General features: G+C 45.0%; 1 protein-coding gene across 1 annotated transcript; it reads left to right on the top strand.

The window, feature by feature from the left end:
- The first annotated feature begins 1,892 nt into the window (after window positions 1-1,892).
- Window positions 1,893-16,595, top strand: RRP15 (ribosomal RNA processing 15 homolog). Its single transcript, XM_081124231.1, has 5 exons — window positions 1,893-2,079; window positions 5,133-5,407; window positions 7,118-7,215; window positions 8,721-8,922; window positions 14,822-16,595. Exons 1-5 carry the CDS (start codon window positions 1,923-1,925, stop codon window positions 14,966-14,968), a joined length of 879 nt encoding a protein of 292 aa, XP_080980357.1. The 5' UTR covers window positions 1,893-1,922; the 3' UTR covers window positions 14,969-16,595.
- Window positions 16,596-26,883: the final 10,288 nt, after the last annotated feature.

Here is a 26,883-nt window from a genome sequence, read left to right on the forward strand (position 1 = left end):
TCATAGTCAAGAGTTACCTGAAAAACCACAGGGAGTTTAGCTCAGCTCCACCTGTTAACGTGGATCTCAAGACTTAAACGTTTGTTCCACATGACAGCAGGCTGGGTTGTAGCAAGGCAACAATGTCATTTTTACATTCACCGACGGGCCGAAATAGAACAAATTAAGCTTCTCTTCTAGATGCCTCCCTCCCCATTACCATAATTAGTAAGAGATGTGATGTAAAAGAAGCGATAGGCCACAGGTAGTTACAAAAGTAGGTAACTCATAGAATAATAAATGCCTACAGTTAGCAGAGCACAGTCTCATAAAAGTCATACCCCTTCAGGCGCCAGAGAAAGTCGTTCCCCGGCAGGGGTCCCCCTAGGGACACTCTGCTGCGACACTGCCTGCGGGTGTTGCCTGGGGAAGCGGCGGGCCGTTGGGTGCTGTGGGCCACTGTGGGCTGCAGGGGTCAGGTGCTTGAGGAGCCGCCTTGCTCCAGGAGTCTGCAGACAGAAGCACCCTGTAACCAAGAAGAAGGCCCCTTCTTCCCATAATGTCACCACGGTGCCCTCTACTGACAAAGCTGAACATCTGGCTGGTCCAGGCAAAGGAAACATATTTGAAGGACCCGACTGCATTTTCACAGAGCAGCCAAAAAGGATGAATGTGGAGCTGAGAGGCCATCAGCTGATAACTAGCACAGGTACGTCTGCAAATCCTCGTACAGGTATACAGGCGACTTCAGTTATTTCCATCCTTCGGCGGGCATTCTATTTGCATCCTGTCAATTATTTTAGTTCACTGTGAAGGCAGGTTTTGGGGGTTTTTTCCCCCCCTAACTTGTGAATTCCAACGCTTGCCAGAAATTTCCATGGTATGTTCTCAGGACACACTCCTAAGTGTGAAAGCACAACAGTCGGGCACACTAGCTCAGTAGCCGAACAGACCCTGGAGCAGGGGGCTTAGGTTTGAAATTTGATTCTGCTGCTTCCAGGCTGTATGACCTTGAGCAATTATTTAAGCTTGTCTGTGCCTCAGTTTCCTCATCCATATAATGGGAACAACAGCATCCAACCCACCGGCTTCTTGTGACAGATAAGTGAATACGGGAACGTCCCGCTTGATAGCAGTAACCCCTCTCTGAAAAATCAGATTTCTGTGAGAAAAACCTGGAGCCTGTGCTGAGTTTGGGGGAATGTAAATAATTTTTTCCTTATATGAACAACTGGAATGTGTCCCATTGAGAGGTTCTACTCTTTTAGAAAGTGCGGGTATTAAAAAACCAACAAACCCTCTACTGGTAAAACTGGAAGCTTAGGGTTAGTCTTCAGAGTATGCCTGGCCTATAGAACACAATGTAAGGGTTTGTTATCTTACCTGTCTGACTCATCAACCTTACCAATAGATGCATTGTCATTCATTCATTCATTCATTCATTCATTCATTCATTCACTTTCATTCATTCATTCAAACCTTTCTTCCTTCCAAAAGTATTTATGGGGGTTCCTAATAGGGGCCAGACCCCATTGCTAACCATTGGGGGGAGGGTAAAATGAATAGTGTATGGTCCCTACTTCCAAGGGGCCAACAATTTAGGGGGAAAATAAGGGCCGATTGTGGCAGCTGCTTGGAGGGAGCGACAGCAGGTGACAGGCTGACCTTAGGGAGAAGCTGGCTGCGGGGGGGAGGGGGCAGGAGCATCGCGCGGGGGTGGGATCCGCGCACTGGGTCTGCGCCGAGCAGAGGGTGCAGACCCCCAACACGCGGGACCGGGGGAGAAAGCGGGAGCCCACCGCCTTTGCAACTGGAAGCCGCGCTTCCCTCCGGCCCGAGCCCGGCACTCCGGGCCCCGGAACCTTGTGTCGCCGGAACTGGAGGCCGCCGTTCCGTCGTTACCCCCCGACGCCGCCCTCCCGGGACACTTCCGGCGAGGAGCCATGGCCGCCGCCGCCTTCGCCGCCTCCCGGGCCTCACGCGGGAGTGCGGGGAAGAAGCTGAAGCATTCCCTCAAGAGGAAGAAGAAGATGAAAATGGTAGCCAAGGCCGGGGCGTCGGCGCTGGACGACGGGGACGGAGGCGCCGCGGGCGTGGGAGGTGAGGCGCGGGGCTGAGCGCTGGCCGCGGGGGGCCTGCGGGAGCGCCGGCTCCGGGCCGCCCGACCTCCGCCTCCGCGTGGCGGCCGTGGGGCGCCGCTGCCCGCGGGCCGAGGCCCGGGGATGGGCGCGGGGGGCGCTGCCGCCTCTGACATTTTTTCACCGGCCGTTCCAGGGCCTCTGTTACCGCAACGACCGCTGACGGCCGCCAGAGGCTAACGGAATGGGGGGGGGGGCAACAGGCCGCGGGAGGGCGGGGAGGGCGGCTCAGGGTTAGAGGCCAGCGAGCCGGGAGTGGAAGGCGAGCGGGCGGTGGACGGAGGGACGTGGTAGCGGCCCCCTGGCGTCCCCGCCGCGGCGCCCGGGGATGGGGAGGAAGCGGGGACGCTTTGGGGCCTCGGCCGCGCCCCGCCTGTGCGCCTCCCTCTGGCATCATTCCGGGCGCTGCCCGCTGCCCGGGGTCCCCGGGGAACTGCCCGCCACCCCCGAGCTCGTGCGGCCCAGGCCTCGCGCCGACGGCCGGAGCTCGCTCAGCCCCTGTCCGGTAGCTCCCCGGGGTGACCCAGCGGGCCCCCCACCTCCCACCCCAGCGCCCTGACCCCAGTCTAGGCTGTGCTGGGTCCCGGATGGCAGCTGTCCTGCCTCTCTGCGAGGTGGCCTGGGCTGCGCGGGGAACCTGGCGTCTTTGGCCCAACCTGTGCTTTAAAGTGTCAGCTTTGTAGAAGATTCCTCCAAGTAGTGACTCTCTCTTTTTTTTTCTTTTCCTGCATTGTCTTTCTTTTAGAAGAACACTTACAGGTTTTTGCAAATTTTTGCAAACACTTAGATTTTTGCAAATTTTTGCAAACACAGATATTTGCAAATTTTGGCAAACACAGATTTTTTGCAAATTTTGGCAATCAGTCGACCGATTCTATCTACCCTCCTAGACATGTGATTGCACCCGGGAGAGAGACCTGGGCTGAGAGTTTGCCTTATCCCCTCCCTTCCTCCTCATCATCCCGGTTAATAATGTTGAGGGGCTGGGAGTCTTTTTATTTTATTTTAAAACTTGATCCCAGTTCTAAAGGCGAAGGACAGTGGCTCACCTTCCTGCCAGCAGCCGGCCACCCCTGGGGGGATCGGGGACAAGCCTCAAAGTCTGAAAGGGAGCTGGAAGTTTGGGGAAGAGGCAGCAGGCCCTGAGAAATGGGCCTGTGTCCCCCGCCCTGTCCTGTGCTGTGGCCACTAGCAGCGTGTAGCTTTTTAAAGTTAAAGTAATTAGAATGAAGTATAATATACATCTCAGTTCCTCGTTGTACTGGCCACTTTTGAAGCCCTCAATGGCCGTGGCTGGTGGCTGGTGGCCGGTGGGCAGCTCCGGTAACAGAACCTTCCCATGAATGCGGAAAGGTCTATCAGAACCCTGAGTTACTACGTCCTAGACGCGTTCTCTGTAGCCTCCCTTATTTCCAGAATTTTTAAGTAGAATTCAAGATTAGAGTTAATGTTTAAAATAACACACAGGCGTTCAAAGGATTTTTTTACTTATCTGGTTCCCTTAGACTCATGGATATATCCACTTACCTTCTGCTATTAAAGATCACTTAGTAGAAAATGCAAAAAATTCTCCTCTTTATAGGAGGCAGTAAATTTTTAAAAACCAGTTCTTTTTTATTTGCATCATGATTACCTTTGGTATCCTAGGAGTAAATCCTGTGTTTCAGTGTGCTGGAAGACCTCAGTGCCTTGACATTTTTAATTTATTTGTATAAACATCATCATTTCCATTGGCAGTGAATGCCTCGCTCACCACTTCTGAGCTGAAGCTTCTTTTAAAAAGGGAAAATAAAAACAATGATTTTAGCCACTTCTTCTGGAATTTTTTTTTAATTGGTGGGGCGAGTGCTGGTTTGTAAAATAGTGTTACAAAACTTGTCACAGATTTATCGTGTTTCCATAATACGAATGTTGTGGGAGTCAAGCTGGGTAAGAAATACACTGGAGAAAAATAGCCAGTTTAGAAGTGGAGAGTTGGAGTGGCTCATACAGTCCAGAATCCTTTGGCTGCCTTCACAGTGCAGCTGAAAATGGGAAATGAGCTGCAGTTTGTGTGGAATCCATCAGGACAAAACACTAGATGTCAGTGTTGTCGTTTTGATGTTTTATCAGGAGGGGTAAAGACTGCTTTTCATCACCTGGCAGTCTTCTCTGAAAATGTTGAAACCATCGTGCTCTTTCCATTTAGATAAATGCTTCCTAGAAGAAGCACTTTTCAAAGTGTATTTTGTTACAGGTACCTGTGCAGCGCCACCACCGTGAGAATACTTTAGTGTATTTCTTTTTCAGCTAACTACGCTCCTAAACTTTGTTTCCCGATGTACTTTCCAGGGATTACTGGTCATAGGAGGGTGCTTCTGGGGGAAGAATTGAGTGACTGGAATTGGCATAGAGTAGACACAAATTTATCAGACCCAACGATAGTGCTATCAACTTTTGTTTGGCAAAATGTAGATACTTTTTTTTAATATTATGGGCAACAGTAGAGTTCTTATATCCCCTGTGTTTGCACGTCAAAGCCTAGAGTCATATGTCCTCAAGTTTCTTAACTTTACCTGGCACACAGGATACAGAAATAGGCTTCAAGTTAGATAAATAGGTATGTGGCATATGGATTTAAAAAAAACAACCACCCAACTCTTTTCCTCATTAATAAATATGCAGCACATTAGGACAATAGAATTATTAGGGATTTCTTCCTTTAATGTTTGTTTTTTGCCATTGACATACTTCATGTTTTAAGATTGTGCTTTTTAAAAATGTATTCTGCTTTCTGTGTTTAACTTGTGTATGTCATGTTCTCTTACTTTTTTGAAGATACTTTGTTTTTACCCACATACTTTAGGTTTGTTTTTATATATGTCACTGCTCTCCACTGTCACTGCGGCTCTGATACTTGGACAAGTCCTCTCTTGCAAGAATAGGGACAGATGGAGAAGTGTTACAGGGCACCCTGGGGCCGGCCATGGCCACCTCTGCCTCTGGCACCGTAGCTTAATTTGTTTCTCCTCTTAGGTTCCACAGGAAGGTGTGCATCAGACAAGGGTCACTTCTCTTCTGATGACGAAGCAGTGGAGGCTGACCATGAAGATGAAGTCGAACCCTGTGACGATGATGGTGAAAATGTGGCGGGAGCCAGCGTGGGGACTAGTGCCGGCTGGGCCGACGCCATGGCTAAAATCCTGAACAAAAAAACCCCTAAAAGCAAACCCACTATTCTGGTCAAAAACAAAGAGCTGGAAAAGGAAAAAGAAAAGTTAAAGCAGGAGCGACAGGAGAGAAGAAAGCAGGTGCGTCCTCCCGCTGCTCTGGATTCGATGGGGTCCAGTTCTTAGGTCTGGTCTGCACCGAATCGTTCCTGCAGTGTTTGTTCAGCTAACATTCCAGTGTTTAACTCTTTATGTGGGGTGGACAGCCAAGGTTCTGTTCAGAATCCCTGCCTGAATTACCCCATGGAGTATGTTCGCCTTTTAGTCACCTAAGCAGAGTAGGAATATAAACTCCAAGGAAATGTATCCCTTTAAATCAAGTATTATTTCTTAATTCAAGAAAAATAACTTTCCACATTTGTACCATTAGTATAAAAGTACCAATCTCCAAGGGGCACTTTATGGGTAAAAATGAAAGGAAACTTTGAATTGGCATGTTTCCTCTCAAGTTCCTCATCCTGTGTCTGTTTCAGGATAAATGCTTCCCTTGTTCCTCATGCTGGTCACTCTGAGAGGCTATGTAAAGATGGGGCTTCCCAGGCCTTGCTCTTAGACACAGGACGTACTGTACTCTATTTATCTATAATCTCATTTACTTTAAGATGAATCCTGCCTCTCAGTCAGACTGATAGCTTTTGAACTGAAAATCTCAATCTTTGTTTATTATCTGGCAAAAGCTAGAAGAGGCTCCAAAATTATCAGAACCCATAAGTCCCAGCGTTACAGTGAGAGAGAGAGGCAGAGCTTTGCTAGAGAGGATACTGTCTACATAACGCATGAAAGTACACAGGTGGCTGCCAGAAACTCGGCACATTAGCTACAAACGCTGTTAGTCTCTGGTTCTGATTAGAGTCCATGGAAATTATCATCGTTTCTTCATGTTAAATATTACCTGTCTCCAGGATAACAAGTACTTATTTCTAATATGAAATATAAAAATGTATTTCAGAGTTTAAAAATATTTGGGGATTATGCATGCCTGTTATACCTTGGGTACTAGAGATAATTCAAATCGACTGTTTTAAAAGTAAGATTTTTATTTGTTTATTTCTGGCATAATCTGACTGTGAATTTCATGACAGTTAAAATAAATGACCTGATTTGGGGAAGAATCTATTCCTTTAGAAAGGAATCTATTCCTTTAGATTAGCCAGTCTTTATAGCCAGAGCAGGAATTTGGTTTTCCTGTGATTAGACATTTTCATTAGTAGGAAATGAGAGATTGGAACAGATAAGAGGGGACTTGTTGCTGGTTCTTGTTGCTGGTTTTGGTGCTTGCCAACCTCTTGGTGTTCATCACATTCAGTGTATTTGCTGTTTGGTGATCCATGGACCTAGGGAGGGGATCTGGAGAGGCAGTTTTATCACATCGGGGGCCTGAGGCGGGGAGACTGCTAGAAGATAGTTTTGAATTAGATTATTTTACCTATGGGGTTTTCTTATTACCTGACTCCCCTTCTACTTCTCTGTGATAGTAGAGAATCGGCATATTGTGGTTTTCAGCCAAGTTGCCACATGTTTCAAGGGCAGTGGTCAGATATGCCGTCAAAGACATGGATTTAAATGACTTTGTGAAAGGAAAAACAGTCACTGTATAAGTTGGCTACATCTGAATATGATGCTATTCATTAAAAAGCTGATAAAAGTTCTTAATCATTCTGTCTGCTGAAGTCAGTTTCTGAAAATAAAGAACAGCAGTGTTTAAACTTTGTCCTTTCAAAGGGTCATGTCAGACTGTGCTGCACTGTCAGAAATGCATAATGTCCTCACATACTCGTGTTTGTCACGCAGCTCGATAAGAAGCGGGAGTGGGAGATGATGTGCCGAGTCAAGCCAGACGTGGTCAAAGACAAAGATGCGGAGAGGAATCTCCAGAGAATCGCCACGAGGTGAGACAGCCGGTTAGCCCCCTAAAAACTAAGTGCGCTGCAGCTTTGACTCGACTGCTGTGGAGGGTATGGATTTTACCCTGTTTATAACCCACTAATCTGGCTTGTTAACATTTCTGAGATGCTGATGGAAGACAAGAGACAACTGGGTCAGAGATAAAGGACCTCATTACTTACGGCCAAAACAGTGGCTAGAGCCTCCCATTCTCCCTGGCTCCCTCTGTCTCCAGGGAAAGCCCAGGTGCCCTGATGGGCACCTGCTCATGCAGTGATCATGTTACAGGAGAGGAACACTGTACGGGGAACTCTACTGCTTTTACAGTGAATGGGAACTAGCCTACTCTTTGTCAGGCGGGAGACGTTACCTCATTCTTCGGAGTTGCGAACTGCAAACAACCGGGAGAAATGGCCCGGTAAAGAGCAGCCAGGGCCTGAGTTCTTGAAAAATCCAGCAGAATGTGCAGGATGGTCCAGGATGGTCAGGGCCCAGGGAGATCACCTTTCCCTGGGATTCTTAGAGCAGGAAAAGGAACATATAGTAGAATTTTAGAGCCAGAAGGGATATTAACGGTCAAAAATCAGTGCTGCCCAGTAGAAATGTTATGTGAGCCACATACGTAATCTGAATTTGTCTGGTAGCCACACTGAAAAGAGTAAAAGAAAGAGGTGAACTGAATTTCAATGATATGTTTTGTTTTACCCAATATAGTCTAAAGATTACTTCTTCAACTTGTTACCAATATAAAACAATTAGTAATGAGAGTCTAAAATTCTTTTTCGTACTATGTCTTCAAATAGATGTTTTTTAAAATTAGATTTAAAAAGTGAGTTTTATAGCATAAGAGTTGCAGATAGTATAGCTGACTACTTTCTAAGCTACTTGGGTGTTATTTTCCCTTTACAGGGAATGAAGATCCAGAAAAATTTTCCCTAGAATCAGGTGGTCAGACAGCTAAGCTCAGAGGCTCTGCTCTTTCTGTTTCACTACAGGGCCTCAGCCGCTATAGAGTTACATTTTGAGAAATAGATATTGGAGTTAAAAGTAATTCTTAGTTCTAATTGCACAGAAGTTGATTGAGAAAGACCAGAGCTGAAAAGAAACAGACCACATATCAATCCACAGGTATTCATTCTCTTGATGAGTTCATAAACTTACATTTATTCATTGAAGTGGGTATTCATTTTTCACAAGTGTCTAACCATTTAGCTATTTTCATTGGCATGCCCAATAAATGCTTGCCTGTCTCCTAAGCGGTAAAAACATGTTCCTGTCCTCAGAGTGTGTATCTGGTGAGACTGTTCCTGTCCTCAGAGCTTGTGTCTGGTGAGACTGTTCCTGTCCTCAGAGCTTGTGTTTGTTGAGACTGTTCCTGTCCTCAGAGCTTATGTCTGGTGAGACTGTTCCTGTCCTCAGAGTGTATCTGGTGAGACTATTCCTGTCCTCAAAGCTGTATCTGGTGAGATTTGCTGTTGACCGTGTTGCTCTGGCCATTGGTGGCCCACAGGGGTGTGGTGCAGCTGTTCAATGCCGTGCAGAAGCACCAGAAGAACGTTGATGAGAAGGTGAAGGAAGCTGGAAGCTCAATGAGAAAGCGTGCAAAGCTGATATCAACTGTTTCCAAGAAAGATTTCATCAGTGTCCTGAGGGGGGTGGACGGAAGTACCGGCGAGAAAAGTTTGACGGGAAGGAGCTCAGAGGCCAAACAGGTGAGACTTGTGTGTAAGACTCAGTATTTATACAAGATTCCGAGACTAGGTGTGTTTATTCTGTTATTGTGATATGAGCACTTTAAATGTCAGACATAGAAGTAGGTTGGGGGGCTCTTTTCTAATGGAAAGGAAAGTATCCATTCCTTCTGGTTCATAGACCTGTGATTTCCTGCTCCCAAGGAGGACATTAGGAAGGGAGGGAGCCCTCACATTAGTCCCTGGGTGGTCCCTGCAGTTGTGGGACATCCTGTTTAAGTGGAACTGGGGGATGGAAGGGGGGTGGCGGGTAGAGAGGCTGTCCTTAGGTTGCCCCTGCCTCACATGGCAACTCTGTTGTTACTTTCACATAAAAGCTGCTCTCACAGGAATGTGTGGAATCCTAACTCTGTAAATAATTCAGCTTAATGTTTGTTTACTGCAAATGCCGAAATAGATTAGCATTTAGACCAAGGGGAGACTTCGAGTTTGAAATGAGAAGGAGCATGACTGTACACACTGCTGCCGATGGGAACGCATTCGAGCCAGTTTCCCATTGTGTCCACTTCTGAAGCATCCTGTGTGCTGCTGACGTAGGGCGGCTTCTGGTGTGAGCAGCCGCTGTAATCAGTGTGCACCCACGTTGGGCAGAGTGGTGCCTGCAGTGCTTGACTTGGGGGAGTGTGGGTAAAACTGAAGAGTTAGAACCAATTACAGAGCCGCTGTAGAAATCCTCCATTTCCTTTATAATGAAAGTTAATAAGGTGCCGCCCACCTTCTGGTCTGAGGAGTTGTCCCCTCTATTTGAAGGAGCTGTCAGTAGAGGATTTTCATCAGGGAGGTTGGCCCTTTTAAAAAAAATTTAACTGTCCTGCATAAAGTGAGTCTTGTACCACATTTGTACTCATGCTGCATTTTTAAAATTCAAAAGAATGTTTTACTGTTTTTTGCTATAAAAAAGACATTTTTTTGAGTTGTGGGCATTTGAGAATGCTGACGGGGTTGTGTGATACGTTGTACACAGTGGCATAGGGCACAGGCTCTAGCATCCAATGACCCGGGTGCGAAACACCTGGTCTGCCCTCTGGGTTGCTTCCCACACCCTGCCTCAGGTCTCTTACCTGCTTTCAGGTCACCATTCTAGTGGTGAGAACCACCTCAGACACAGCGAGGGTCCTGGGAGTTACTACATGTGGTGCTTAGAGTCCTGGTCAGCACCCAGTAATGGGAGGCCTGAGAATGAGTTCTTTACAATTCTTATTACATAGTTTTGTTTACATAGCATTTCATAGTTTTACAAAGAACTTTTACTTAAGTTTTGTCATTTAAGTTTTTTAATGGATTTGTGATACTAAAACGTAAGTAAGTGTTTTCTAGATCAGTTCACAGCTCTGCTAATTCAGGTTTATAAACCTGAATTCTCCTTTACATGCTGAAGTGGGACAGATACAGAGTGACTTCAGTGTATTTACTCTGAATACCTCAGGCTCCCCGTTTAGGATGAAACTGTAAAGAGCACTGTGGCAGAGGCTCCATGAGGAACATGACATCTGCCTTTCCAGTCACCTTAGTCAACCTTAACTCGCTAACATTCTTAAGAGACTGAATGGTGAGGAGAAGTAGCTGCCTCAGTGGCCCCTAAAGCTTTGTTCTGCGGAGCTAGATGTAGGAGAGTGAGTTAGGGTAGAAGTCACTAAATGGAACTACTTTAAGCGTTGAGCTCATAGTAAAATCGGGCAGCAAATGAATTAAAACAGTGCAGTGAATTGAAAAAATTACAGGAGAGAAGCATGCCCTTCAGGAGTATTAGCCTGAATTCTTGGGAAGCCGGACAGAATTGGGTTTTCTTAGAGGACACGATACAGTTAACGTGTGCTTGGACCATAATTAAAGGGGGACACAGTTTCCGAATCTTGATCTTTTCTCCTAGGATGTCATGCCTAATGCTTTTCTAGTTTGCTTGGATCTTATAACCTACCCATGCAAATTCGGAAACTACGCTAATCTGGAAACTACACACAGAGTTAACAAAACGGAAGCCTGAGTGAGCTTGTTGCCTGCAGTGCCATCCTAGTAAGACAGTGAAAACACCTAAAACACGTCTGTGGAGGAATGGAGGAGGCAGACATTGACCAAAACACTGAGGAATTGCCTACTAAGAATTAATCAGGAAAGTTGAGTTTGTGTTGATACAGGGTCTTCTGTATAAGCTCGAATCTGTAGGTTCCACGTTGAAAATCGTAGGTCCTTTATGAGTATTGGGACGTTAAATGTCCCCCATGGGTAGGAAACCACTCAGATGCTGAAGACTGGAGGCTGTGTTTGCCTCTGTTGGTTCTGCCAGAATATTTACTAGATGAAGGGGTTTCCCACATACCCCTCATTCCACGGGCGGAATTTTCAGGTGGGCTTTAACCAGCAGGGAGATTACTAAGGACAGGCACAAAGTTTGCAACAACAAAGGTATTAAGATGACTTTACCCAGAGTTCAGAACCTTCTTAAATTTAGGTGAAACTAAATTACAGTGAAAACCGAACATTCTTCTTGGAGAAAGCAAAGCAATCAAGTATTGCTGATTGCTAAATATAGATGGGATTAGGTGGTTTGTTTTTTTTAGGATTTGACTTTAATTTTCCCTGTTCAGAATGGAAGTGGGGTTAAGCTCCTCATTATTTGGAGTTAGACTGATGGACAATTCCAGGCCTCTGTTCCAGTTTTCTGTGCAGTAGCTGCCTGTGTGTGCTTGAACCTTGAAGTGGAAGCTGATTAACATCTTTCAGGGTTGCCTTCATCTCCCGGGTCGGCACAGACACTTCTGTGTGATCTTGGTTAAATATTTGTGTAAAGCCAGGCCAGGGAGGGTGGGGCGGTTTTGTTTGCCTGCCTCATGTGGATTTCATTAGGTTTTTGCATCGAATCTGTTTGACTGTTCCTTGCCATGGGCACCGAGAGGGGTCCTGTAGGTTACATCAGGTCACTGCATCCCTGTCCCTACCTCCTGATGATGTCACGAGCTGCTAATTTCTGTCTGTGCTGACATGGTGACGCAACTTCCGGCTGGTGGTCAGAAGTGTCTGTGCCCACCAAGGGTAGTGCGATTGGCTGTGTCTTACGTTATATTTGTACTGCTGGGCCCAGGCTTCAGCACCATCAGAACCCTTGGAGGGTCTATTCAGACAGGTTCCCGGCTCCACTCCCCAGTTTCCCATTCAGCAGGTCTGGGGCCCGAGACTTGGGATTTCCAGTAAGTGATGGGGATGCTCATGCCTGGCCTGGGACCACACTGCAGAAAAGTGACCAGACTCTACCCAGTGCTCCCAGAGCAGAGACACCGCAGCCCCCAGGAGAGCCTTTCTTCACTGGCGTCCTTCAGACTGGACAAGCAAGGGAAGCTTTGACTTTATCCTGTTACTGCTTTTTGTACCTAGAATGTGTTTCCATCCGTAATTGTCTTTCAAGAGAAGCACATGAGTCTGTTGGTCTCGACATTTTAATTAATGAATCCTTCCCTTTGGCCCACTGTTGTTCCTTTCTTTCTCTGAACTGCAATAGTCTCCCCTTGTCCACGTCTTCACTTTCCGCAGGTTTAGTTTCCCAGGGTAACTGAGGTCCGAAAATACCAAATGGAAAATTCCACCTCCCTTCATCTCATCACATAGGCACTGTATCAGCTCCTGTTGTCACATGAGGAGGAAGAGGGGTGCGTACAGGACAATAAGACCACATTCACATAACTTTATTGCAGTATAGATTGTTATGATCTATTTTATCAGTAGTTATTACTAGTCTCTTAATGATAAATTTGTAAATTAAACTTTGTCATAGATATATATGAGTACAAACAATATACTCATATGTTCTCATGTATATGAAAGCTGTGGTATATCGTCCGTTGCAGGCATCCACTGGGGGACTTGGGGTGCATCCTCGGGATAAGGATACTGTCCTTGCTTCTCCCTCCTCACTCTGGTGCCCACGGCTCTTCTGGTGCCACCTAGTAGAGGAGGGACTTGGAGTCCAGCAGATGCTAGCTGTTGGGGAGCCCTCCTGTGGGAACTGCACTGAGCACAGCGATGGGGGGTCTCCCACCTCCGGTGGTAACATGATAGCATGCTGGGTGCAGTTAGAGATCGTGCACACTCACGTGTGGACACAAACCTCAGTGCAGGGACTAGTCTATACTCGTCAGTATTGGGTAAGGAAGCCTGTACTTTTAGAATTTAATTGAAAGCTCTGAGTGACGAATCTGGCAGGAGAGGTGTCATAATTGTTGCTTCCAAGTGGATCTCTGCTCCTGGGGAGCAGCTCTTTCTCTTTTGTGAGATGAGAGGAGATTGGCAAAGAAAACTTGGGCTGAATCAGGGCCCCTTATCCAGTTGGGTAACTGAAAGGAACCCAAGCAGAAGCAGTGTCAGAGTGTGGGTCTGACTTGGGGGAGTGAGGGTGGGGCGGTGCTCGCCCGCTCCAGGTGGGAGTTGTAACCGACCTTCTTTGGTGCTGTCCCAGGAGGGTGGCACTGGGCTGTTCTACCCTCGGGCTTTACCCACACTTGGGTTTTGTTTGTTTCTTTGTGTTGTTTGTTATGTGCTGAGTGTGCTGTTCCTCTTACTAAGCCAGCTCTGCAGTCTTTGCTCACCTGTGCGTGCTGTCCAGTCCTCGGGTGTATTTAGGCACCAGCCTGCTTCCTCCTTTGATCCCAGGAGACAGGAGTAAGGACAGTGAGGACTTTTCCTCCTTGCCCTCGCTTCCTGTTATTTTAACTGGAATGATTATTTCAGGGCTGTGTCTTTTTAATTAAATGGTAGCTTCAGCAGAATTAAATGAGTAATGTCTGGTAACCCAGCAAATGTCTTTAATATCTTTTTCTTAAAAATTGCTTTTTATATAGTTTATAACCCTCATGAAGATAGTACGGTTTTATAACCCAGTGTCATGGGATCTTGCATATTTAGAGAGATTTTCCTAACACTATATTTCTGTGAATGGAATAAATAGAAAAGCACTGACTGTTAGCTCCATGAAGACAGGGACTCTGTTTTGAACAGTGCTTGATACACAGTTCTCAGTAAGTGTTTGTGGAATGAGGGAAAGAAACCCCAGAGTGTGTAGTTCTGCAGGTACTGTGTTGCCGAGTCACTACCACAAGGTGGCGCTGGTGTACCGTGAAACGAGAGGCTGTCTTGGGCTCCTAAATGTAGTTTTACGTAAATCCTGTGAGGAACAAAATGCACCAACTACCTCTACTTAGTGCCTGCTTGTTTATTTATAATTTATCGTGTGACTAGTCTTTTGCTGAGATGATTAGGTCAGGCAGTGAGATCATAACCTAGATAAAAAGCATTTGGTTCACATTTTTATCAGCTGTTAAATGAGATGGCACCGTGAAAACCTAGTCTGGCGCCCTAGTTAGTGTCCTTTTCTCACCTTTAGTTTAAAAGTCTTTATTAAATTTCTATTTGTCTTAAAATAATTTGCCAAAAGTCTTCTAATAAATCATCAGTGAACTTGAAATAATATTGTAAGACTGTTTTGTGTAAAGATTTTAAAAAGTGCCCGTCCAGTGTGGCTCAGGGGCTGAGCATCAGCCTGTGATGGAGGAGGTCAGGGTTCAGTTCCCGGTCAGGGCACATGCCTGGTTTTGAGCTCCATCCCCAGTGGGGGGGGGTGCAGGATGCAGCTGATCAGTGACACTCTCATCATTGATGTTTCTCTTTCTCTCCTTTCCTCTCTCTGAAATCAATAAAAACATGTCAAATTTTTTTAAGATTTAAAAAACTGATACCAAACCTAGATCTTACTATATTTCCTTTGTCTTGGTTTCACTCCCATTGTTGACAAGTGTGCTTCGTGCTGTAGACTTTCTTGACTCCCTGTGATTAAATCGACTTTTGAGTGTTCTGATTCTGTAATTGTCCTCAGACTGAAGTGAGAGAAGAGGGCCCGGGATGGACCATCCTCCGTGATGATTTCATGATGGGAGCGTCCATGAAAGACTGGGACAAGGAGAGTGACGGGCCAGATGGCAGCCAACCGGGATCGGGAAGTGAGTCGGACACAGAGAGCTAGAGGTGCGGGAAGCACTTGGACAGTCACTTTGTTTCCCTAGAGAATTGCTGCTGCTGCTGCCCTGAAAGTCGGGACTCATCAGAAGGCTGTTTGTAAGAGCAAAATGCCTGCACTCTGCCCACTCTGATGGTTCCCCTTTTCACATAAACTTTGTGAGAATTAGGTGTTCAAACTTTGTATAACTTTAAGCATTGTCCCTCAAAACATTTTTAAAAGGAAACATTTCTACTTGTCCAGCGAGCGAGATGCTCCTGTTGCCCCATCACTGGTTTACATGTTGGTCATGGGTACTGGTGTTGTCTTAGGTATTTACCAGTTTCCAGAAGTGCAGTGTCCTTCCTAATTAAATTGAACTCCTTGATGTTAATATCTCTCATCTTGCAGGCCTGTGTATTTATAGTTTTGTGGGGAAGGGTTGATGTTTGTTTTGGTGACTTATTGAGAAAACTTTTGTAGTAAAATTTAAAATTATAGTATTTTTGATTAGGGGTTTTATTTTTTTAGCTATTCTGGCAAATATATAAGAAACATCAAATCATTACTTTTGTATCATTTCCTTTTATGTGCTAAGTGATAGGCATGGGTGCTGAATTGGGGTTTGTTTTGCGTGTCGGTCGTCTTTGCCCTGGTCCTCACGCACGCAGCCAGGCATCGTTGCTGAGGCTTGTCGACGTGCATGGTCCTTTCCCTTTGGAGACTATCTGAGTTACCTTCAGTTCTCTCTTACGGCCGACTGACCAGTGAGGCCGTAGGGCCGCTCACAGGCGGTCTGCCCAGAACACGCATCCGGGAGAGACTTGGACCCTCACTGTTGCCCTATAGAGAGCTAAATTCAGGGAGGTCTGTGCCTAGCTGTTAGAGAGAAGGCAGAGCAAGGCTCGTGTCCCTCCGAAAGTCCTGTGAAATGGGGCCTAGGACCTAAATCTAGGAGAATTGTTCAATGAATGTGATCTCTTTGTTTGTTCAAACACTCCATCCCTTTGTCCATCTTTCTATAATAAAAATAGATAAAAACAGATCCCTCCTGCTACCCACTGGCACATCCTTGCATCTGCTGAACACCAAAGGAGAATCCTCCCAAAAACTTTGCTGGAGAAGGGGCATTTATATTTTTAAACCCGTTTGAGTGTTATAGGAATTACGTAACTGAAGTTAAGTTAGTCCACAGCCTGGTATTTGTTATCATAAAGGAAGGTGCCCACCTACGATACCAGGTGATTAAACCAGCAAAGCTCCAGTGCATTTTTGTGTTTGTTCCAGCTTTTGAACTTGAGTGAATTATTGAATTATAGGACTGCCATTTGTCAGTGTAATATAAATAAATGTGAGCAAATATTCCTCAATAGTAACACAGGAGGACTAAATATCCCCTTACAACAGCACAGGTGAATGTTCCCTTCAATATAACCTGGCACAGGTAATTTTGAAAAAACAAAACAAACCATTTCTAGCACCTAAAATCTTTTTTCTCCCCAGATTTAAAGATTACCCTTTATTTTTTGTTATTCCTCCCTTTCTGCACCATAATGAACCTTTGTGAACATTCTGAATAAAGCTGGTAAATAACTTCTCATTTATTAAAAAGCTGTTTTTGACATATATACTCATTGTATAGTCCTTAATTTAATTTAAAAAAATTGAACATGATTTTCAAACTGAAGGTAAGGAAGAGAATATTTGCAGATTTTCTTCTTTTAGAAATTATTTTATTCCAAAATAAAGTTGAGTTGCCACTGTAAAAAATACATCATGTTAGAATATATAAAGCTTTTATAAATTACATGAAATAAACTTTATTGTAAAGATGGAATGTCATGTGCTCACTAGTAGTTCTGCATCTTGGCTGGGAAATATTGAAGCAAAATGCCACCATGTGAATATGAATCTAAGGATGAGCATATTGCTTTAGAAGCTATATCTTAGGTGATGGTGTAAATAGTTGAACCCTGTTATCTCTTCCCTAAATACCTGAGTTCTTCTGCCACCAGTTATGAATGATTCTGCATCTCTTCTGTCTTGTCCTTGAGCTCTTTGAGGAGGGAAATGAGAAAAAAACTACACTTCTATACCCTTTCCCCACTTATCTAAATATAACAATATTTGGATATTATTTTTGGTAACTATTTAGAGTAATATAGTAATAAAAACTTACTTTTATTTGTTTATGGAGAACTATGCAAAATAGTGACCAAGCAACTAGTAACTAGATGATACCTTATTTCCTTGCCTGGATATTTAGACTTCGGGGTCGAATGTCCTGGTATTTATAGTAGTATTAGCTTTGTTTAGTGTTGGTTAACTGTTCTTCGGCACTGACATCTCAGAGTCGAAGATCATACCTGTTTTAGACAGAAGCCAAAATTGAATCATCTTAGTAGGTTAGCACTTTGACTTGGAGTTGGAGAACTGGGTTTATTTTCAAGTTACCCAGAATTCCACGTAGACCAAGTATTATTCTGCTCCTTGGAAAGCATGCCTTGGAAGCCCTTGGAATGGAATAATTCAGAGGCTCTCCTTTTGTACTTAGAGCCTAGAATGACTCTGGGAGGTTTGGGAAGGTTATCTGAGGGTAAGTCCAAGGTCTTCAAAATGTTTTGTGTCTTTTACAACAACTGGGTGAAAAGGAAGTGTTTAAATTTTGGGAAACCTCGTAGGGCTTTTTAATCACTGTTTTACACATATCAATATATTTAATAATTCAGCGTCCCCAACTGGACTAATCGTGCCACCTGTGCTGGTCTCGGGACATGTGAGTACAGTACTAAGTTATAAAGCTGTGTGACTACAGCGTGTAGATGTCCTGGTCAAACATGTGATACCAGAGAAGTTCTAAAGGCAGTGTGCAGAGGCACAGACAAACAGAAGACATCAGCTGCGCTGCTAAGGAGGTAAAGGAATCAAGAGGCCTAAGAAAACGCCCATTAAGGAATCTTCCAAGAGCATAAGTGTTTCTACAGAAGAGACAGGAGGAGATTAAATAAATAAGTGGATACTTGTGTATCCTTTGGACAACTTTCTCCCTATATGTATTACTTTCTTGTTATTTTAATTACAGGTTTTTATTAATATATATGTGCATCATTTAGTGAAATAAAAGTTATATTTTTCTATCTTTTTAATGAGTGCAGAGTACTGTTATTATTTAGTATGTTGATACATTTGTGCCACGTGAATTTCACTTTCAAAACAAACATTTGAACAATCAGTAGATATGTTTTTTAACATTGGGAAGTGTGTGTGTGTGTGTCTGTCTGTGTCAGTCCAGGCTGCAATACCATAATACTGTAGACTGGGTGGCAAAAACAACATGCATTCACTTCTCATAGTTCTAGAGGCTGGGAAGCCCAAGACCAGGGGGCCAGCAGACTTGGTGTCTGGTGAGCATGCTCTTCCTGATTTGCAGACAGCTGACTACCTGCTGTGTCTCCACTTGAGGGAGAGAGCTCACCTTTCTCGGTGTCTCTTTTATCAGGAGGACACTAATCCCATCCACTCGGGCTCCCCCACCCAGTACCGTCACGTTGAGGATTAGGGCTTCAGCATGTGAATTTAAGGGGACACAAACAGTATATAAAACAGCAAGTAATACATTTTTAACTTAGATGTGTAATAACTAGTTACCATTGTTTCTTGACTTAAATTTCCTGGTAAAATTAAGCATTTATCTAGCATTGAGTGCCCGTTCCAGGAACTGCTAGAATTATTTTGAGCGATGATGTTATTTATGGTAAAATAAGGGACAATTTTTACTCCTATGAAGACCCAAAACTTGAATCTCTTCCTTTTTAAAATTGAATTGCTGCAGCAAGTTCCCACTGTACAGTTCAAATAGGGTAAGAGTTTGGATGAACAAGGAAAACTTGAAATGAATCACTTACCTACCATGACTTAAAAAATATTTGTTAGAAGAGAACCTGTTAAAACCTATTATAACAGCATCTAAGTTGTACGTTAGTAGGGGTCCCTTGATAAGGACACTTATCTAGAGCTGCTGTAGGTAGATGAACTAGTTGGGGCTCCACTGATGTGTTGACTTCATTTTGGGGGGGAACACGGCAGAGGGGAGCCCACCTCATTCTGCCTTTCTCTTAAACTCATCTGTTAGGCTCAAGGTGACTGATACCTGTTTCCATGCGGCATGTTAGTGACAGGTGGAGAGTCCATGGAGCCCTGCGGACATTATGAACATGAAGACTATTTGAGGTGAATTGGCAGTAAGAACAGATGTTGGAAACAGGAGAGAGAACTACTCCACGCCTACAAAAAGCGCTCTCACTCCTTCCCCAAGAAAGCAGGAGTCTGAATGTTGGCCAGCTGGACAGATGAGTCTCACCCACTCTTGCAGCGAAGGGAGGCCCACGGGGTGAGCTTTTCTGAAACTTGATCATGTTAATCAACAGTCGCTGAGCAGATTGGGAGGAAGAATGGAGTTTGAGCGAGGCGATGTTCAGAGCAGTGGTGGACACCAAACAAGATACTGAGTCGGGGCGAATTGTAATGCAAACCCCGTTGGACGACGCGCTTTCGGGGCAGGACTTGATTGTCCAGTTGACTCCAGCATGCACTCAGCATCTTGCTGAAGCCCACAGAGGTTGCAGATTTGGGGGGGGGAGGAACAACCAAAAAAAGCCCAGCCACGTGGCTCAGTGGTTGAGTGTTGACCTATGAACCTGGAGGTCACGGTTCGATTCCCGGTCAGGGCACATGCCTGGGTTGTGGGCTCAATCCCCAGTAGGGGGCGTGCAGGAGGCAGCCGATCAGTGTCTCTCATCATTAATGTTTCTCTCCCTCTCCCTTCCTCTCTCTGAAATCAATTAAAAACAAAACATTAATAAACAAAACAAACCCAGAGCACGGAGCACAATGAGCATTATTATTATTAGCACAGCCAGTTAGAAACGATGAGGTGTTAACCACATTTGTATAAATAACAGTTTCTCTAACCCCTGAATCATCATCCCGAGTTTTGAATGCAGTCGGTTCACAGGCATCAGAGCAAGAGCACCGACTGTGTGTGGGGGTCGGGACGGCCGGGGCTCTGGCTGGGGAGACGGCTGGGAGCTGCGCCCTCGTGCGTGGGTGGCCGGCCTCGCAGCTGTCCATCCCCCTCCCACTCCCAGACAGTTGCCTCTTTGCGCCTGCAGACCCAGGCTTCAATCTTAGGTTAGAATGTGTCCCCTCCCACGGGATGGACATAAACAATGGGTTGACATCATCTCCCAAAACACCATGGAGGCGGCCAGACGCAGCAGCCACCTTGAAGCCCTGAGCGGCACCAAGCATAATGTCGGGGCCGTTCCTACGTAGTATTTGTCTCTACGGTAACACTGGGCTCTCTTAAGTGTCTTATAAGAGCTCAGAGTCCAAAAGGTCCAAGGTGAAACTGTCCTCTAGAAATGGGAGGGACACCGGGGAGAGCGGATGGCTCGGCACAGCTGCCATATTTTGGTCTTCAGGACAAGCGAGTGAGATTCTGTTTACAGTGATCATTTTTTAGGAATAGCACTCGTTGGATGACAAGACCTAAGATCATTTTTAACGAATAGCATTCGTTGGATGACAAGACCTAATTGTGGAATCAGAACTGAGCTCAGTTTAGTTTGGACTCTTGTGTCCTTGACATGTTCCTTTAAAACTTTTGTTGTTGTTGTTAATCTTCACCCAAGGATATTTTTTCCATTGGTTTTTAGAGCGAGTGGAATGGGGGGTGGGGGGGAGAGAAACATCGATGTGAGAGAGACACATCGATTGGTTGCCTCCGGCACCCACCTCAGCCGGGGCCGGGAATCAAACCTGCAACCCAGGTGCGTGCCCTTGACCGGGAATCGAACGTGCAGCCCTTCTTTGGGGGGGGCCGACGCTCTAGCTACTGAGCCACACTGGCCACGGCATCTCTTAAACTTTTTGAGACCAGCATGGAGATCAGGCTGGGGACACATTCCTTCCTATACTGTAAGGATTTGAGTAACGAATATGCACAGTGTCCAGCACAGTTCCTGGTGCATAGTAGGGCTTCAAGCAATGTTCTCAGCTATGCATTTGGAGGGTTGGATGCTGTGCATGTCGCTTTGTCGTTCATTCACTTCTGATCTATGTAACTAAACGTTCATCTTCTAGATGAAGAAACTTAAAATCTGGCAGACAGTAGATAGTTGTTGAGGCCCAATAATTCTACTTCTAGAAACCCTCCCTAGAAAAGATCCTAATTACAAAAATAAAAAATAAAAGTGCTGCATGAACAGTATTATAGCACTGTTTTTAATAACAAAAAATTTCAGACAATGGAAGTCCAGTGTTAAGAGAAGCTTTATGTAGATTAAATTCACTAGATGGGTATAAGAGCACATTCTTTAAGAAAATAATTTTGGACAGTCTGCAAAGGGAGGTCTCACACTAAGCAGAAAGAGAACATCATTTATTAAAACTATTTTTGTCTACTGAGACTATCTCAGAACCCAAGCTCTAAATACTATCCTAATTAATACAACACTGTAAGGGTGCCTTAGGACGGGTGCAATAGATGACTGGAGAGTCCTACTTGCTAGAATTCTATATTTTCTTTTCAGTTTTAATAATTACCCTGCTTTGAACATTGAACATAAAAAAAAAATAAACTTTCCTGTCTCATGTATCACCTGTTTGTGTCTCTTGATAAATAAAAATTTATTTTAAAATTAACCCATTGTCTTGATTTATTAAAAAAAAAAAAATTTCCCAATTTTTTTCAACCATCTTGGGATTTTTAAAAATATATCTTTATTGATTTCAGAGAGAGGAGGGGAGAGGGAGAGAGAAAGAGACAGAAACATCAGTGATGAGAGAGTCATTGATCGTCTGCCTCCTGCACGCCCCCGACCAGGGATGGAGCCCGCAACCGGGGCCTGTGCCCTGACCGGGAATCGAACCGCAGTCTCCTGGATCCTAGATCGATGCTCAATCGCTGAGCCACGCCCGGCCGGGCACAGCCATCTTATTTTGATATTCCCATCAATCATCCAAGTAAAATTTGGGACAGAGAAAGTCATAACAGCAAACATTTATAGAGTAATTATTATGTGCCTGGTACTATTATAATGCCCTTAATTCATAGAGTCAGTCTTCCTATAACCCACTGAAGTAGGTGCTACTATTGTCCCCAATATATGGTTGAGGAAACTGGCAATGGGTTAAATAACGTGCCCAAGGCCACACAGCTAATGTAGTCAAGTCCGAGCTCAGGTCTCAGAGCTGCTCTGCCCCACGGTGATTCCTCACATCTCAGGTGACGTGATGTCTTACAGAGCATGGGGTTCTAGAAATTGAACTTGGCTCTGGAAACATAAGTGGATGGGCCTGTTGCACTTCTCAGCCTCATTTACTTACGACATGAACCTATGGCCCGTGGAAGGGAGAAGCAGACACTGTATCGCCCGAGGGTGAAAGATTCCCTGGTGGTGGCAATTTTCAAAGCGACATCTCATTCAAGGTTGCTCGTGTCAGTCTATTGTAACCACGTGGAGTGCCCTCCAATGGCCCCGTCTACCGCATAGGACTGCTGTTTGTTACTTAATGACATAAAAGTGCAAGTGCTGGCTTTTTTAAAAATTTTTTTTTGCCACTAAGCATTTAGGTATTTTCAGCACATTTTATAAATGAAGACTAGAGTTTAGCTTAGAACGTTACCGGCTACGAGATAACAGGTAACTAAACCTTTATAATTAAGGAAGCCCCATTGTTACTGATTTGGGATCTTTTCTAAAAATGCACCTTTCCCAGTCTTTACGTGAAATTGTACCTTTCCTTTTGTGTGCAGGATTTTTCGTGATAGAACGTCTTTCCTCTGGATAAAAAAACACACACAACAAATCAACTTAATATATTCTTGAGGTGAAACCGTTCTTTACAGTTTTAGGAAAGATGTTACAGCAAAATGACATTGTGAGTTTGTTTAATAAGTTGTGATGAAAACACCCGGGGAAAGTGGAGCATGTTGGTCGTCTCCAATAGGAAGCTGTAAGCCATACCACTGCTGTCCTCCAGGTGGCACGATTTAGGCTGTCGCTGAATTAACTGATGTCCTTTTCCCCCCACAACCAGAGGAGTGGCTCGTTTCTGATCAGTACCATCCTGGCATTGATTCCATTTAATTGTTAGAACTGGCCAAATAGGCAGGTTGAGCTTGTAATAGCCTGTTGTTTAAGGGCCTTAATTAACCTCACAGACCCCTTAAACAGAAAACAAGAACTTGTTATCTCTAGTACCCAGGCAGCCAAAATCATTTTTGGGTATTACTGAAGTCTCTCTGGGTCATAGCACACACCCATTTTTAGATTTATTTCTTTGGTTTATAGCAAATAGCTTGCCGTTTGATGAGAACGGTAAAAGTACTGCTTTTGTACTTAAAAGGACCCGTAGATATAACTGGAATAATCTTTAAAACAAAAAGAAATTGTAGGGATCTCGATCATAACATTTTTGAGGTAACGGGAAACACAACCCTTTCAGTTAGGTGACGTTAACTTCACAGGTGTCCCTGGTTGGTGCAGCCTTTATTGTTTATTTAAACAGCAAAGACCAACGTGTCAAAAGTCAATATTGGGTGACCCGTCAGCACCAAATGACAGACAGAAGACATACTGTTCTGTGTCCCTGTTCACTGAAATGAAAAGGGGTCAGGACTCATTGTCACTTTTTGGATTCTTCAGCTATTGTTCCTTTTCCAAAATTTGAAAGTGAATGTGGATGTAAACAGAAGACAGGAAATGCGTCTTAATCCCCGGGCATCATCATAGTTACCCTCTTTCTTTCCACGTGGGAGATGGGCTCTCAGGAGCTCAAAGGATTCTCCACCAAGCACCTCTCAGGGGCTTCGGTTTGGGATGGTGCATGTTTATATAAATTCGAGCATTGCACAGTAAGCACTTTGACATTAGAGCTCTGATAGTGATTATCCGAATCTGCAGCTTAGGCAAAGGAAAAAAAGGCTTGGAAGTAGGCAAAATATATCACTATTATAACCAAGAAACAGTGAACGTCGGATGTGACTTCATTTTAAATCGAGTGACTTTGAGGGACGGTCCCGGTTCACCCCTTTTGTCCTGACGTGTGTATTTATGGATAGTTTCCCCTTCGGTATTGAAAGTGCTCAGGTCTGCGGGACCAATTCTAAGGTCACCCTCCTTCTAGGGACTTCCTGGCCATTCATCTCCAGTTTGACTAATCGGAACAACCCATACAGCTTTGCTTTTTAAAGACTGGACTTTTACGCAATCTACGAAGCCCACTGACACGGTGACAGAGAAACTTATCCAGAGACTATGTATCTTAGAAAAATTAAAATTCCACTTTGTGTTTTCATGCTACTGATTTTAATGCCGTACTATTTCAATTATGAGAACACGATGATGCTTTTCTCTACCGTTTGCCTTTTCCTTCCCTCCCTCAATTTTATTTTTATTTTTCCTTTGTGCATACTTCTCTCCCCCCCTTCTCCCCAGCAACCCAGTTCTGGCTCTTGCTTTGTGAGACGTGACTCCGGGGTGGTCAGCTGAGTCGAGTCAGAGTAGAGATTCTGAAAACTAAGGAAAATTCTGCTGCTGGCTTATGATGAACATTAGCACTTTATTAAGCGCATCCTCATGTTATACTGCCTGACAACTGTCCCCATAACGATGCTTTACTTAGGTCAGCCGCTAAATGCTGTTTATTGATACCAGTTGCTAAAGCTATTTGAGTGGATGAATTGCACCTGGGGCAAGAAGCCAGAGGCTGGGACTGATTTCAGGAGGCCCTGGGCTGACAAAGCTCAGGCCACTGAGAGATGCCTCCCAGAGAGAGAGGGGGAGAGAGACTCCCTTCTGAAAAGCAGAGACCTGTAGAGACATAGGGCCCAACAGCCACAACCAATAATCCATCAGCTGATCACAGCTCCAGAGGGTCAGATAACTGTCCCCACAGTGTGTCATTCCAGTGAGAGGCCTGTATCTCTAAGGCCCCAAACCTGGAGTGAGACCTCAGCCGGCTCTTGTCCTGTCTCTCAATTTCTCTCTTTATCTTTTACCCGAGACCTGCCCTTTAATCCCCTCCTCCCTGCGGTGTTCCCTCCCTCCTCCGTTTCACTTCTTTCCTAGATTAACCCGTAGACAGGGAATGGAGATCACCGCCGGACCGCTTCTCTTGGCCAGATCCTAACCTCGCCCTTTCACCGCTCTGAGAGCGGGAACTCGTCCTGTCTCTATAGAAATGCACACGGAACGTGTGATAAAAATCGCTGCTTTTCAGTGATGTCCAACATCAGATTATAAGTGAGAACTTAAAAGGCTTTTGGTGTGTTGTTTTCACAGTAAAGGGTTCTGTTGCATTTAGCAAGTGCCGCTGTTTAGAGTAAAATGCAGTCAGGGACGGTAGGCCCTTATATTTCGCTTTCCCCCCACCCCCTGGTTTTCGGTGCTTGGGACCCTCGTGGAAGGCTTTCGGCGTTGTACTCGACGAGGCTGGTGTTCGTCGCAGTTAGGAAGGACCCGTGAGCTCCTGGGCTCTTGCTTTTGATCCACAGGAATAAAAGTCGGGGACAGGGACGAGCAGTTGGTTCCTGGCAAACATTTGTTTAGCCCCTTGTAGGAATTCCACACGACTTACGTGCACGGACCCAGTCATGAGCCAAGCAGGGCCCGTGGTGAGACAGCTGCACCCTCCCCTTCTCTGATCTGGAAAACAAAGAATGCCGTGTTAGGGTGTTAAATAATAAGAGGCCTTAATCTTGAATTTGGACACAACTGGACTCGGGCAGTCAGAGTTCTGTTCACCAAAAGTATATTTTCTTGCCCTTTCTCCCCACAATTACTGGGGACAAAATACCATAATTTACCCCCCCCCCCCAAAATTCCATAATATTTAAAAGAAGTTAATTACCTTGTTCTAATAGAAACTGCCAGGAGGTGTAACCAGGAGGCCAGTTCTTACTGGCGTCTCCCCTGGCTTTTCATTCTGTTTATTCCGGAGGAAGAGTAGAGGCCGCGTGTCTGGTTGTAACGTGTCCGACAAAGACGGTGAAGCGAGTGGCTAAGAAAATGGCCCGGAGCATTTAATGAGCACATACTAGGCACCAGGCTGTGTTAGAAGAGCTTCCCGCACCTTATGTAGTTCAATCCTCACAATAATCCGGTGTTGTTGGTACTATGGGCTGTCCCCGTTTCACAGACGGAGAAACCAACACGAAGGGTCGGAGTAACTTGGCCAGGGACACAAAGCCAGAAAGGGACAGAAATTTGAACTTGAGAAAACTTGCCTCTGGAGCTGGCCCTTTAAACCACGATGCTCTCCCGCCTCCTTGAGGGAGTTAATCAAGAAGGTCTCTGTGGGTTCAGTACCCTTTTACCCTGAAGACTGTATAAAGCCCCAGCACATACTAAGATCTCATTAAACGTAGCAAATGTTTGCTTCCCAAATGTAGAGATGAAAAGACCCCCAAAGAGCTATTTAATACAAGAAAGGATCCATTTATAGTTGCCAGGGAAGCCCCTCTCACAGCCTGACCTGTTACATCTTCAAAGCATTGCTCACCTGAGAGGTAGAAAGGGGCTCCCCTACACCTGAAGATTTCACCCACCCCTCCCCTGTCCTACCTTTCAGAAGGGAGGCTTTGGGGAAATTAAAAGTACCCTCTTATGAATAGGCCACCTCAGCTGCTTACTGTGGTCTTGAACTAGGTACTTACCCTCTCTGGACCAGTCTCCTCGTCTGCAAAGCAGCGGTTAGGGTAATAACAATACCTCCCTTATAGGGTTGTTGTGAAGATTCAATGGCCGTACACACCTATCCGTGGGTCTCACTGAGTGTGATATGTGTTAGCCTTTGTCGTTGTAATGACTCAGCTCTCCGTTTACCAATAATACGGGCCCCATCTACACGTGAAGTGTCCATTTCAAATGTCAGAG

Source organism: Miniopterus schreibersii, assembly GCF_964146895.1.
Source record: "Miniopterus schreibersii genome assembly, chromosome: 21".
Classification (NCBI taxonomy): Eukaryota; Metazoa; Chordata; class Mammalia; order Chiroptera; family Miniopteridae; genus Miniopterus; species Miniopterus schreibersii.